Source organism: Stomoxys calcitrans, chromosome 1 (assembly GCF_963082655.1).
Source record: "Stomoxys calcitrans chromosome 1, idStoCalc2.1, whole genome shotgun sequence".
Classification (NCBI taxonomy): domain Eukaryota; kingdom Metazoa; phylum Arthropoda; class Insecta; order Diptera; family Muscidae; genus Stomoxys; species Stomoxys calcitrans.
Genome location: NC_081552.1, coordinates 248,640,506 through 248,655,347, shown reverse-complemented (window position 1 = coordinate 248,655,347; position 14,842 = coordinate 248,640,506). Strand labels below are relative to the sequence as shown.

The following is a 14,842-nucleotide window of genomic DNA, read 5'->3' as shown; positions in this document are numbered from 1 at the left end:
AACATGTGGTGTCATCATTCAATTTGAATGATAAAACTAAAAGGGGAAGAACGCAACATATTTGTTCAATAATTAATCGTTCTGGAATGCAAAAATTGCTGAGGATTTTAATAAAATCACATTTATGAACTCTGAGAAACATTTCTTTATAATTAAAATGACGTATTTTGTTTGTTTTGTAAAAATTTGATTATTTCGGATGTGTGTCAGTATACGTTTTGCAGTTACGTTAAAATGCAGTTTTGTACAATTTTTGAAAACTATTCCGCAACAGAACGCCCTATTTGAAATCCAGCAAAATAAGTGTGTGGTGTGATAATCGAAAGAAAAAACCTTTATGGAGAGTTAACATGGCACATCATGATGCGTCACATTTAATAGCATTGGTGAAAATGACGATATATGCGTCACATCGAGGCAAATTTATACAAGGTAAAGTCACTAGACTAACTGATGAAACTCGCTAATTCCAGAGTTGTATACAAATCCCACTAGAACGTCAAATGCTTTGTTTGGATTTAAGAAGTTTTTTTCTTTAATTTTTTTTCGAATTTTTATCGTTTGAATTTATAATATACACGTTTATAACAATAAATCTTACTAATTTAGACCCCAGAGTTGGTAGCGTTCTTGGATTACAAGTGCAGGGGGTCGTTGGTTCGATTCTCGCCAGAAGCCTAGGTCTGTCGCTACTGTGGTATCACAAAATTGTCTAAGTGAGTCTTTAAAGGACTGCCACTCTTACCTAACCTAACCATAAATCTTTCGATCTTGTGGCTGCTACACATGTTAATGCAAATAAAAACTAAAATATCAATTAGGAAGTGTCGAGAAATTTGGCAGCCTAGTGAGAATTTGTACCACCATTCCAACAGGGAGGAATAGTTGATTGTGGCTAATGCTTTACCATGTAAAAATTTGCCTAGCGTCACATCATGGCGAAGCAATTAAAAGTGGTCTCAATTGCACAACAACCACAAATCATATCGTGCAATCCGCCATCTTGCAATCAAGCTGATCGACGTTTTGCCAACACACACAAAGAAATTTGTGTGCGTTTGTGTATACGTGTGCGTACATCAGCCGAGAATATGCGAGAAAGAAGATGACAACATGCAAACAAAATGTTTAGGAGAGGGGAAAAAACAAATAGGAATCTATTGTCTGTGCTTCGTATAAAGAGCCATTAATCGATTTTGTGATGTTTGTGTAATCGAAATATATCGAAATAATAATTTTTAATCGGTGTTAGATAAATTGGCCCTTATTTCAGTATTTCCATATCTAAAGATTTAGGAATCGCAAGCAAGATGAAACCTCAATTGTTTGAGCAAAAGCTAATAAAAGAAGTTGAAAAATATACGTGTTTGTATCAAAAAGGACTTCTGAAGGACCAAAGCATTGGCAGCACAAAAGACAAAACAGTGGCATGGATTAAGATTGCTTCCACAGGTCCGTTTTTGTTATTGTTGTGCATTTCATATTGACCATAATGAAACTTAAATGTTGACTTTCAGATGGGCTAATTTAAAGGAGGGTTACATTGCCTTGTCTTTAAAGGCTATGCAAGAAACAGGATTCACAAGTAACTGGAAGTACTCTGAAATGTTGTCTTTTATGAAGGAACATTTGAATTTTAAATCGTAAGACTATTAAACGTTGCGGATATTAATCCGCCCCATACCACTATGGACATACACTTAAGCCACTGGAACTTTGATTTCCGATTTGTGTGATTTTCATTGATATCGCGAGAAGTTTATAAGGTAGCTTTGGGTTGTCTACAGGTTGCGGATATGGGAAGCTTCAAACGGAGTAGCAGTTAATCAGTGGTATTGAGTGGAGAGTCTCAGTGACAGAATGGCCGGCACCGGCTCCTGCTTACATACTGAATACCTGTGCTCGATACGATAAGGCGATTTATTGGGGCCTTTAAATAGCCAACGACCATCACGTTCCCGCGGCGATCGTTTCTATGGACCGGTATGAGTTTGTTTATCCACAGGCTATAAAAATGCTAGAATAGACACACATTTAATTGAGGTATAGACTAAGTACCAAGCTGAAAATTATTACTGGGATAAAGGGTGAGGACCGCCAGCCTCAAAAAAAAAAAAAAATTGTTTGCAATCTTATACTTCCCAAAAACACGAATTAATTATACAAGCAAACTAGGAGAACGCCCATTCCAAAACCTACCCAACTATTGGGACAATATCGGTATCAAAAGAATAGTATTTGGAAACAGAGCACGAATCTTATATAAAAATTTGGACCATGAAGTCCAAAATTATATTTAGGTTGGGTTAGATTGAACAGAGAGCGCGGATATTAATCCGCCCCATTCCACTGGACTACACCTTAGCCAGTTATCGGCATGTTGCGCGCTCTAAAGTAACCTCGAAAAACAAATTTTAAGTCGGGAATTTCGTGCTAATTCGCTTTCCATACCAGGTTGGTCTTGAAGGAAACATAGGCTATATAATTTTTTGATATCGGGAGGGGGCGGACCAAAAACCAAAGTGGACCGATAAGGACAATATGGGTATCAAATGAAAAGTATGCTGGAGTAGAAAACGTTCATGGCATACAAATTCATGTCGAAGTATGGGGGATCACCCCACCCCCACAAAAACGCCCCCAATGGGCACATTAGCCAATCGCGGATATATGGGACTCGGTTTGTTTGTTACGTATATGTACTGAAAAACGGCAGAACCGATTTTCTCGAAATTTTTGCATATTGTGTAGGTTGGTCTGGAATGAAACATAGGCTATATACGGGAGGCGGACCCTCCCCCTCATGCCAAAAACACAACCCAAAATCAAAAGTGGGCCGATCGGGACAATATAGGTATCAAATGAAAGGTTTTGGAGAGTAGAATACGAATATGGTATAATAATTTGAGTCTAAGTACCCATCGGGTGGGTCGCCCCAACCCCAAAACTCCCCCAAACAGACATATTGGACGTTCATTTCAATATGGGGCTCAAATGAAAGGTATTCGGGAGTAGATTTCGAATCTGGCATACAAAATCAGATGGAGGTATAGGGGTCATGCCACCCCTCAAAAACGCCATTATGACCATATGATACTTGGCTGAACCGATTTTCTTAAAATTTTCATAGATTGTGAACGTTTGTCCGGAAGGAAACATAGGCTATATAATTTTTAGATATCGGGTGGACGCGGGCCCTCCCCTTTACCGCAAAAAGACCACCCATATCCGAAAGTGGTCCGATGGGCACAATAAGAGTATCAAATGAAAGGTATTGCATACCAGAAAAGGAATGTGGTATTAAAATTTGGGTTCTGGGTAACCCCCCAAACCCAAAACTCCTCTAAACGGATATATTTGAAATTCCTGTCTAAATGTAGATAGGTACATACATGCGCAATTAATATTTTTTTCTTTTCGTTTTTTTTTAACTTTAGCAAACATACATACCTATTGAACGAAGCCTACAAAGGACTACAATAACAAAAATAACTACGAATCGAGCATTCCATTAAGGAACAGAGTAGGTAAAACTGCTCTCATATCAATGAGTGGCTATTAAGCTTAAAGCTTCCTTTTTATAGCCGAATACAAGCGGCGTGCTGCAGGACCCAGGAGTTTTTTTTTCACCTGACTTAACACCTCATAAAAGTCGCCACCGTTGAAAATTTTTTTCTGATGTTCTCGCCAGGTTTCGAACCCAAGCTGACATCATAACGTAAGCACCATGGTAAGGATTTTAAACAATGTGGTAGGATGACTTAACCTAACATCTATGAAACATGAATTTAAGGGAGTTTAGAAGTCGAAAAGTTCAACCGTAGTTCCACAGGGTCTCTTCTAGGTTCTGTTTAACCTCCATCTTTCTAAACTCCCATAAGACGACACAAATAACATGCAAAGGTTCTGTAACCAGCAAAGGTTCTGTAACTTATATAACAGCCGACCATGATCCACTCTATCAAAAGCTGTTTCCAAATCCAAAGACAAGAGAATGCAGAATCTGCCGTCCCCAAAATTTTTTCAAATTTAATCAGTTAAGCCTGAGCATCATGCAAAGCCGAATTGCTTTCTAAAAAAAGACAACATCTGCGATTTCATTAAATTCTCCACTACCTTGGAAAAGAGAGGAAGTATCGAAATTGGACGATAATCATTAGTAGAACTAGGTTCCTTTCTTCGTACAGAAACAATTTTTGAGACTTTCTACCCAATCGGAAAACATAAAGTACAGCAATCCCATGGCAGCCGGTTGGACGTACCGGATTGACCCGATAGAGTTCTTCATCGACAAGGGCTGCCGCCTCAGTGTATAACACACTGCTACAACAACAACAAAGTACACAATGCAAGGAGTATACTTGGAATTAAAGGGTGAAACCGTACTGGTCACAGGCATTGGACTTTACAGCGGCATATGATTCATCCAAATCATTCTTACTCAACAGACCGTCCAACAAAGCCATCAGGTGTATCGAACTGATTCCTAACAAAGTGTTCATTCAAATTATTCGGATCTAACTCACAACCAAAAGGCTTAGACTTGGAGAAACCATTCAACAAAGCCATCAGATGTATCCAGCATAACAATAGGTCTGTTCGCGTGCTTTTCCAGTAAAAAATTGCCAGTAGAAATTTGTAGGAGAGAAAGAGCGATTTTACTTTCTTTAAAAAAATTTGCAAGCAAAAGTACGCTAACGACTTCCAGTGAAAATTTGCAGAACAACAGCTGATTTTTGTTTTATTGGATTTTTATTTGCTTGCTAGAAAAACAATTGTTTTAAAATAAAAAATGCTGGCGACACTTGTGAGGTATTTTCCTTTGATAAACGTCAATTTATTGACCCGAGAGTGACAAGGCTAGAAGGGAAGCCATTCGTCGTATCCGCGATCTCCGTGCCGCTGGACAGCCATCGTAAGACGGAATCTCTACACTGATGTTGAAGAATCTGAATCTGCCTAGAGTTGAGTTCCTTACAACTGCCCCCAGCCTGTCTGAACACTATTATAGCTACTGAAACCTGGAAAGAACTTGAGCACAGGGGAGTCGTACAGACGATCTCCCTTCTCTCCTCAGTAGCCAAGACGCATGAAGGACTACTCCTCCCGTTGGACAATTTCCATTCGCCGAGCATCAGCATGCTTTTCGGAGGCTGCATATGACTACAACTGCTTTACATGCCATAACCGTACATAAAAGTAGAGCCTATGATTCCTTCCAAATCGGACGATATTTGGATATAGCTGCTATATAGACCGATCTGCCGATAAAGGGTCTAGTGCCCATAATGCTTTATTTTTTATCAGATTTTGTTGAAATTTGAAACTGTCAGTAATTTTACTCTTCCCAACATAGGTAGCAAATATGGTTCAGATCGAACTATATTTTATATAGCTAGCATAAAGGCCGATCCGCCGATAAGGGTCTGAAGCCCATAAAAGCTTTATTTTTTACCCGATTTCGCTAAAATTTGAAACAGTGAGTAGTTTTACGCCTCCCAACTTCTGACATAAATTTGGTTCAGATTGGACTATAGTTAGATGTAGCTGCCACATACACCGATCTCCAGATAAAGCCCAAAAAAGCTTTAATTGTTAACCGATTTCGCTGAAATCTGAAACAGTTGGTTATTTTAAGCTTTCGCACATCTGACCTAAATATGGATCAAATCGGACTATATTTAGCTATAGCTGCCATATAGACCGATCTCCCGATAAAGGGTCTGAAGCCCATAAAAACTTTATTTATTACCCGATTTCGCTGAAATTTGAAACAGTGGGTTATTTTAAGCCTCCCAACATCTGACCCAAGTATGGATTAAAGGGGACTATATTTGGATATAGCTGTCATATACGTTTGAGCTGTCATAGACGTATTTCTTTACCCGATTTTATTGAAATTAAAAACTGGGTAATTTAAAGCCTCCCAACATAGGACCCAAATATGATTCAGATCGAACTACATTTAGATATAGCTGTCATATAGACCGATCTGCCGATAAGGGGTCTGAAGCCCATAAAAAAGCTTTATATATTACCCGATTTCGCTGAAATTTGAAACAGTAGGTAGTTTTACGCCTCCCAACGTCCAACTTAAATGTGGTTCAGATCGGACTATATTTAGATATAGCTGTCATATAGACCGATATGCTGGTTAAGGGTCTGAAGCTTATAAAAGCGTTATTACCCGATTTTGTTAAAATTTGAAATACGAAATTCAGCAGTGATTTATATTTATTAGACCACTCAATATCCGTGCCGAAGTTGGGTTATCCAATTTTCGCCGTATTGTGACAAAAGGGGGCTTACATATATACCCGAGGTGGCGGGTATCCAAAGTTCGGCCCGGCCGAACTTAATTCCTTTTTACTTGTTGGGTAGTTCTTTTGGGGTAAGGGGTAGGGTCCTCTTCCGATATCAAAAGATTAACAATTTTGTAATAAAGTTGATTGATTTAATTATTTTAGTTGTTTTTCATTGATTTATATTTTTTCATATAATTTAAACGTTAAAATTAACTACTTTTTATTATTGATGATGACATTTAAGGTAACTCTACTCTCAAAATATGCATTGCAGAGAATTTTCGCCGAAGATAACCGCACTCAAGAAATTCTCCAAGGATCGCATTGCCCACACAATGCCCCCAGGAATGACACTCACGATGCCCAGATCTACACTGAAGGAAAGGTGTTTTTGTTTTTTTATTATTACCACCTTTATACTCATTTTTATTTTGTCTCCTGGCAACGCAACTGTAGTCGAGTTGCAATCCATAATAGCAACAGATCAATTTGCGTTGACCATCATTATCATCCATTTTTAAGATTATTTAACTAACGTACGATTTTTCTTCTATTCCATCGATGATGACATTTAAGGTAATTCTACTCTGAAAATATGCCTAGCAGAGATTTTTCGCCGGAGACAACCTCACTCAAGAAATTCTCCAAGGATCGCATTGGCCACACAAATATGTGAAAGTCGAAACCCAATTATTTTCAGGAATGACGACCTTGACACCCAGATCTACATGGAAGAAAATGAGTTTTTTTATTACTAATGAATTTAAAAAAAAATAAAAATAAATACAAAAAAATTAAAAATGCTTTTAGAAACAATGCCCCTATCAGGTTCTCTTAAATTTTGAAAAATTATTAATATTTGAGAACTCTGTTTTATCATAATTTAGTGCATATTGCTAGTTTTTGTTTTTTTTACTTTTAAGCATACATGGTATAGTTAGAAATATATTCTCTGTTATAAGTTTTTAATATATTTTATTTTATTTAATTAATCGTTTACAAATTCTTTTTTGAACTTTTCAGATTATCGCTCAGCCATTGGAGAACTCGAATAGAAGAGAAAAACCTCGAAAAGCTCCCTTCATCTGTGACCTTTGTTCAAAAACCTTTTATATCGAACATTGTTTCACAGCCCACCAGCGTAACCATCTAGGCCTATCGGGTTATCCATGTACATATAAAAATTGTGATCGTGCCTACAATAGGGTCACCGACTTGAGAAGACATCTCGACCGACACAAGGGCATTCGCCACGATTTCATATGCCATGCCCTAAACTGTGGCGAAGTATTTGCCGAATACTACCAATTGCACAATCACAAGCAAAAGTACCACAACAGTGGTGAAACCCCGCAAAAATGTGAAAAGCAAATCCTAGACAAACCAATTGCTTTTAATGAAAGTTTTGTCTGTGAGACCTGTGGAAAAGTGTTTAGCAACAAGAATCTTTTTAAAAATCACTGTCTGTTACATATCGATGAATCGCATTGGCCTTTTGTATGCGATGAAGCCGGTTGTGGCAAAAGATTCCGCATGAAATCACGCCTCAAAACACATAAACTCCGTCATAGTGGCATTAAGAGGTATTCATGTCCTTACTGTGGCCTGAAGAAAGTCACCAAGAATGAATTGAATATTCACGTTAATTTACACACCTTTGAAAAGAAGTATCCTTGTCGTGTATGCTCAAAAGTATTCAAGAGCGTAGGAGGTGTTCGAACGCATCTGCTTCAGACTCATGAACAAAGCGTCAAGAAGAAAAATGTCACCTATGATTGCAGGCATTGTGGACGCAAGTTAAGCTCGTTGTTATCCAGAAAAAACCATGAAATGTCCCACACTGGCGAGAAGCCTCATGTTTGCGAACAATGTGGAAAACGTTATGTGTATGCCCACAATTTGAAACAACACATGAACACCCATGTTGAGGGTGGTAAAGCCTGTGTATGCAAAGTGTGCGGCAAAAAATTTAAATATTCATCGGTTTTATGGGTTCACATGAAAACACATTCGGAAGACACAAAATTGAAGTGCGATGAGTGTGGCAAGACATTTAAATGGCCTTCGAACTTCGAGGCTCATAAAAAGCTGCACACCGGCATAGAGCTTCCCCATGTATGCGATGTATGTGGCAAAGGATTCCGTTGGCCAGCTTCTCTCTATGTCCACAAGAAAAAACATGTGGAGAGAAGCGATGAGCTTTTGGATTTGGAAATCGATGATGTTATATAGCCGCAATCAAGTCGCAGAAGCAAGTCCCAACTAGCAAAGTTTTTTATACCCACCACATTCCGTTTGCAACAAATTGAAATATCAATTTCCGACCCTACAAAGTATACATATATTTCGGATCGTCGTAAAATTCTAAGGCGAGTTAACGATGTCCGTGTGTCTGTGCGTTTGTTGTAATCACTCTACAGCCTTCAAAAATTGAGATATTGAGCTGAAATATGATGCACGCTGGTTAAGTACTTAAACGGTCCAAATCGGATCATATTTCGATATAGCTGCTATATAGACCGATCTGCTGATAAGGGGTCTGAAGCCCATAAAAGCTTTTTTTAACCGATTTCGCTGAAATTTGAAACAGTGAACAACATTAGACCCAAATATACAATAGTTCAGATCGGACTATATTTAGATGTAGCTGTCATAGATCTATCTGCCGGTTAAGGATCTGAAGCTCATAAAAGCTTAATTTATCACCCGGTTTTGTTAAAATTTGAAATACAAAATTCAACAGTGACTTATAGTTGTTAGACCACTCAATGCCCGTGCTGAATTTGGGTGCATGAGTTATCCAATTTGCACCGGATTGTGACGAAAGGGGATTTACATATATACCCGAGGTGGTGGGTATCCAAAGTTCGGCCCGGCCGAACTTAATGCCTTTTTACTTGTTTTTATTGTTTTAGACATTTTATATTGTATTATAAAAACCAAGTTTCTTTCCAACTTATGGGAGAGTGTCTTCTTGTATGTTTAACTTTTAAAGGCCAAGATCACAGGTAAGTTCCCAATGTCAAATACGCATGTATCCCTGCACAAGATGGTTATGAGCACCACACGGGTCGGAACTCTGAGCTTCGATTTGGGTGGGCGCCTACACAGGTTGAGGATAGTGGGATCCTTCATATACGGAGTACCTGCAATTGGGGTCGCTGTTTAACCACAAAAAAATTCTAGATCACGGGAGACGAGAGGCCCAGAGAACACTATTGTGCTGATAAAGGCCGAAGCGTCCACTAGTGGTGTGTTGCTTGTGTGCGATCCGCCTGTTTGCCTGGCAATTTATTTTCCCTTATCAATAAAAACCTTCCATTCTAGCGATATTTATTCTCATTGTCCTACAACTCGACTCTCTCGCCTTTTAGAGATAAATAATAAATTTTTTGAATTTTTCCGTTACCGGGTCACCCCTTTAGTCGAGTTAGTAGCGTGCTTGGATTACCAGTGCAGGGGTTGTGGGTTCGATATCCCCCAGAGGCCTGGTCTGTCGCTACTGTGGTATCACAATGGACTAAAATTGTCGAAGTGAGTCTGTAAAAAATGGACCGTAAATCTTACTTAACCTAACCAATGGTGAAGTTCTTTTGTCAATGATTTTCGTTTGTTTTCCCCCTCTAGACGAGCTAAATGATCATAAATGATTGTTATTGTAGCAGTTTTTTATGTCTTCATCCATAATAAGGATGCTGGGACCGAATTACGTGACCGATTACGTATACGTGATCGAGTGCGCTTTCGCATCGAATGCAATTTCAACTCGTATTTAATGGATGTTATACCACATTTTATTTAAATTTAAATAAAGAAATATATAATTCACAATAGAGGGATTTCCAACGGTAATTAGGCCCTTGGATTCAGTTAAATATCCAAATCTAGGATCTGCTCAACTTTTATGGGGTGCTTCTGAAGTGATCTGAATGCATCTATCCTAGTGAATGGGACCAACCCTTGGTTACTAGAATTATCCTTTCCTAAAACTACCCTTTTTATTGGATACTAAGACTTCCCGCAGAAGAGCTAAAGAGGGTCGCTACTGTCACATGAGAACGTGGCAGCGACAGCAACAACAATCGGCGGCTTAGTACTTTAACTATGAATTCCGCTTATGTTTGTTGACTACTCTCCTTAATTACCAGATTCAGTTCTTTGATTTTGGGGCCAACAGAACCGTAGCAACGAATCCCGTTACGCTTTACTGCAACCGGATTTTATATTCTTTGAAGTCATTCCAAACGGCTTTCTTCTTAAAAAGAAGTTTGAATTTAAGTGGTTATGAAGTCCGATGATAGGTTAATAGAGAGAATTACGGAAGTTGGTTTGTTCATCACCACTTAATATAATGGAGAGATGGGCGCTCTCATTCACTGTTTATAACTTAAAGCCATCAAACTGATTTTGCAAAAGAATAATGTCTTAACTGGTGGTATGCATTGCCTTCCAGTACGATTATATGAGGGCACAACCCATGACATGTACCATATGATTTGTGGTTGCGGTAAAAATGAGACCACCTTTAATTGTTTCGCCATGATTCCAAACCAAGCTTTTCAACGTTCTAGTGGGATTTGGCAACAACATTGGAGTTTCCATCAATTCCATCAGCTGGGCAAGTGAGCCAACCTTCTTAATTCAACGATGCGAACACCCTTAATATTACTACATACAATAATAGGTGGCAACACTAGAGGAAATCAGCTGTTGTTGCTATTTTTTATTATTTATTTATCTTGCTAGGTTCGAAATGAACGCAGTTATAGCACTTTGCCATTTTTGTGAAGCTCATGGCCCTTCAGCGATATTTTGCACACAAACTTTTAGGGACACAAAGTTGGAAGACCTTAACCTTAACCGGCCCCACAATGCCACCGAGCAAACTTCGAATAGCATAGCAAGCAAACAGTGTGCCGCCTGCAATTCTGTAGGTCCAACAAATGGTCTATACAGCAAGGACAACGAGAGCGGAGCCACCTTTTTGAGTACACAAATGTGTCCACTCCCCGATGTTGCAGTCTTAGTAAAACAGGCAGCAGTAAGAAGCCTGAGTTGTGAAATAAACCATAACAAAGACGGCGGCTTCGTTTTTTTCGGGGACACATCCAGAGGTCACGTGCTAAGTCACACTTTTCATGTCAGTGATTTACAGGTTTGTATTGGGCTAACTAACAGGTGTTTAAGGGGCTAACTACAATTTAATCGATATTTCAGGCACGAGGCTTCTACCAACTATTCTCCATAATAATTCTAATGAAGGATAAATATTTTTTACTCAACACCAAACCATTTTTGGCCGAACATTTGCGTAAGATTTCATTGGAAACCCAGAACAGTGCCAAGCGTATCAAAGAGGAAGAAGAACTGAAGGGTTCGCCGCGGCAAAGAAGGCTGTCGGGTTCACAGCAATTAGTGCAAACACCAAGATCTTTAATAGAACTTACTGGTGAAGAGAATATCTTTGCGGTTTTACATTCTCATTTCTCATGGCTTTTGTTGGCCGGTTCAAGATTTCTTACGGAGCATGTAACATTCGGTAATCTACCATGGCTTCCACCACAAAGTACCAGTCATCCGCCACAACAAAGGCTTACTTATAATATAACCACCCTGCCAATGATACAAAAGTATGAGACACTAGATGACGCGGAGGAATTCTATTCGTTGATACCCATCAAACAATTGGTTAAAAAGGCTGAATTTGTATCACTCTGCTATTGTGCTTTAACTGGCATTAAGGTAGTATTTGAGTTTCAACTAAGTCAAAGAGATAGATGTTTTCAATGGGTTTTTTTTTCAGATCATTGTACGGGGAGATGCTACTCGCACATTTCATTTTATGATGTGCCTAAAGAAACTTTTGCCCGAGCAAATGCATAATTTAATTCGAGTCGATGCGCAACATCAACATTCCATTAGTGCCGATTATAAAATCATATCAATATCCAATGAAATAGCTGTACCTATTGCAAGTTCTTCGATATTTCGCATTGATTTTTTGCCCGAATTGGTGGATGGAAATGACATATTAATCAAATGGCCTGGGACAGTGCCAAACAAATGTAAGTTAAAGCAAACACTGTCGGCCAGAAGAGAAAAAATTACAAATTTTTTGCCCAATGATAAGGAACCTACCTTTTGTGGGTTTTAGTAGCGTAGCTATCGCCCATCCATCCATATATGTGGATTGCGATTTTTATTGTCATATCCGATTGGGAACATATACAATCACATCCATACCTCCTATTGAAGAGTTTACGAAGATGTTCTATGCAACTAAAATATTCAGTGATCTCGGTGAGATTTTATTGTTGGTTTTCGTGATGATGGGGGCTGCACCACCGTGTTTTATTTAAAATTAATTTCCAAATAACATTTATTTTTTAATTGTATTAAATTGTGGAACCAAAAATAAATTCAGTTGTTCCTTTTTAGTGCCAGATTTGTTGGTGAAACTGTTAAAGGCCGTCGAGGAGACACGTTTCACAGAACTGGTGCTAAATCGTCATACAAAAGTTTTAATAGAAGAATGGAAAAAGTATGTATGAACTTGGTAAAATTTTGTTTGTTTGATAACATGTCTTTTTCTAGCAAAGTAATATGCCTTAATCATGCCAAATCGACCAATGGACAAAATAAATTGAAACGTGTCTTAGGAGTGCAGCCCCAAGATCAGCCATTAATCAATTATTGGAGCGCTCATCTCAATTGAAATTGCCCAAAAAAGGAGTTAAATTTAATGGTGGAACGATTTTCTTTCAATTGCTGTTTTTTTTTTGCTTTTTGTTTTTGTTTTGCAGACAAAAGCAAACATAAGACGGTACTAATGCAGTACTTCTATAAACAGGAAATACAAAAATTACAGCTTGGTTTTTCTACATAAGTAACGAAAAATGTGATTTGAAAATAAAAGAATTTTTCTAATGAAAATTTTATATGACGTGGAAACGAACAAACATCCCTAAGTATTCTCTAATATTTTATCTAAATTTAATTGAAATAGAATTTATTCAAATATTAAAATGAGAAAAAAGCATTCGCAGTGTAGTTGTTTTTTAATTTTTTTATATTATGACTAGCTGGACAGGTCCCGCTCCGCTGCGCCTTCTTTCACTCTCTTATTTTATCTGACCCTATATGGTCGTCGGGAAATAAGTCCTGTTTGGCGGGTGCTGGTACGGCCTTTCAGATATTTTGCGTCAATGTGGCTATTATATTGGCGCTCTTCTCCCAAATACCTTTCATTGGAGCCGTATATTGCTATGGTCAGTAAATATGTCCGGTATGGGGTGTTTTTGAGATATACATATTGTGACGTGAGGCGGATGCCCATATTGTGTCCTGCTGGGGGGTTTTGGGTGCTGGGGTGGGCCCTCAGACACCAAAAATGTTTTCTACTTGTAAATACCTTTTATTTGATACCCATATTACTCAAAGCGGTTAAAGTGTCCTGTTGGGTGGTATTTTCGGGGGTAACATTTTAATTCCAAGTTCATACTCTACTCTCAAATACCTTTCATTTGATACCCATATTGCCCAATGCGGTGAAAGTGTACTTTAGGGACTTTTTTGGGGGTGGGTAACCCCCAACTTAAGAGTAAAATTTTTATAACAAATTCGTACTTTACTCTTAAATACCTTTCATTTCATACCCATATTGTCCCAATCGGTGCACATGTCCGTTCGTGTGGGTTTTGGGATGGCGTGTCCCCCCAGATTATTTGACCCCAAATTTTTTCACCAATTTCATGTTTTTGGGGTACCATAAGGTGGCATACGAAATTTCGCTTAAATCGGTGAACGCATCTCCGAGATCTGGCGTTTTTGAAAATTGGGGTATGGGTTGTAAACCATATTCGATCCGATGGGACAAAGTGCCTATACAGCCAAAAAATTTGTTCATGTTCATGATGATTTAATTGAAAATAAAAACGTTTTCAATTAAAAAATTAATTGAATCGAATCAATTTTTTTTTCGATCATGATTGATTGATTTCAATTACGATCGTGATTGAAATGTAGGCAATTTTCAATTAAAGAAGTTATAGATTCAATCATTTTTTTAATTGAATCTGAACATTTTTTCAATTACGATCGTGACTGAAATTTTTGTCGTTTTCAATTAAAAAGTTAATTGATTCAATCATTTTCTAATTGAACAGATTTTTATCAATTAATATTGTGATCGAAATTTTTGTTATTTTCAATTAAAAAATTTATTGATTCAATCATTTATAAATTGAGTCTAAAAAAATTATACGTATAAAATGTGACTAAAATGTGATAATTTATCAAAATTTTGAGCTACTTTTTAAAAGCGGACAGCTAATACAGTGCTGTTGGGTCTAAAAAAGTTTCCGATTCCATTAAAAAAAAAATATTGAAAGAACTTATTTGCTTACATTTTCAATCACATTTTATATATAAAATTTTTTAAGGTTCAATTAAAAAAAAATGATTGAATCAATTAATTTTTTTTGTGTGAAAATTTCAATCACGATTGTAATTGAAAAAAAACGTCCAGATTAAATTAA

The 14,842-nt window shown here is 37.7% G+C and overlaps 2 protein-coding genes across 2 annotated transcripts; both read left to right on the top strand.

The window, feature by feature from the left end:
• The first annotated feature begins 6,869 nt into the window (after window positions 1-6,869).
• LOC106092546 (zinc finger protein 85) lies at window positions 6,870-8,618 on the top strand. Its single transcript, XM_059369181.1, has 2 exons — window positions 6,870-6,881; window positions 7,329-8,618. Exons 1-2 carry the CDS (start codon window positions 6,870-6,872, stop codon window positions 8,535-8,537), a joined length of 1,221 nt encoding a protein of 406 aa, XP_059225164.1. The 3' UTR covers window positions 8,538-8,618.
• A 2,401-nt stretch (window positions 8,619-11,019) lies between these two features.
• On the top strand, window positions 11,020-13,243 carry LOC106092552 (folliculin). Its single transcript, XM_013259431.2, has 5 exons — window positions 11,020-11,460; window positions 11,523-12,047; window positions 12,109-12,370; window positions 12,744-12,846; window positions 12,900-13,243. Exons 1-5 carry the CDS (start codon window positions 11,059-11,061, stop codon window positions 13,018-13,020), a joined length of 1,413 nt encoding a protein of 470 aa, XP_013114885.1. The 5' UTR covers window positions 11,020-11,058; the 3' UTR covers window positions 13,021-13,243.
• The last annotated feature ends 1,599 nt before the right edge of the window (window positions 13,244-14,842 follow it).

Coding starts and splice junctions, on each gene's coding strand:
- LOC106092552 (XM_013259431.2), top strand. CDS start 11,059: ATGAACGCAGTTATAGCACTTTGCCATTTTTGTGAAGCTCATGGCCCT. Junction 12,371..12,743: donor TGGGACAGTGCCAAACAAAT/GTAAGTTAAAGC, acceptor GTTCCTTTTTAG/TGCCAGATTTGTTGGTGAAA. Junction 12,847..12,899: donor TTAATAGAAGAATGGAAAAA/GTATGTATGAAC, acceptor GTCTTTTTCTAG/CAAAGTAATATGCCTTAATC.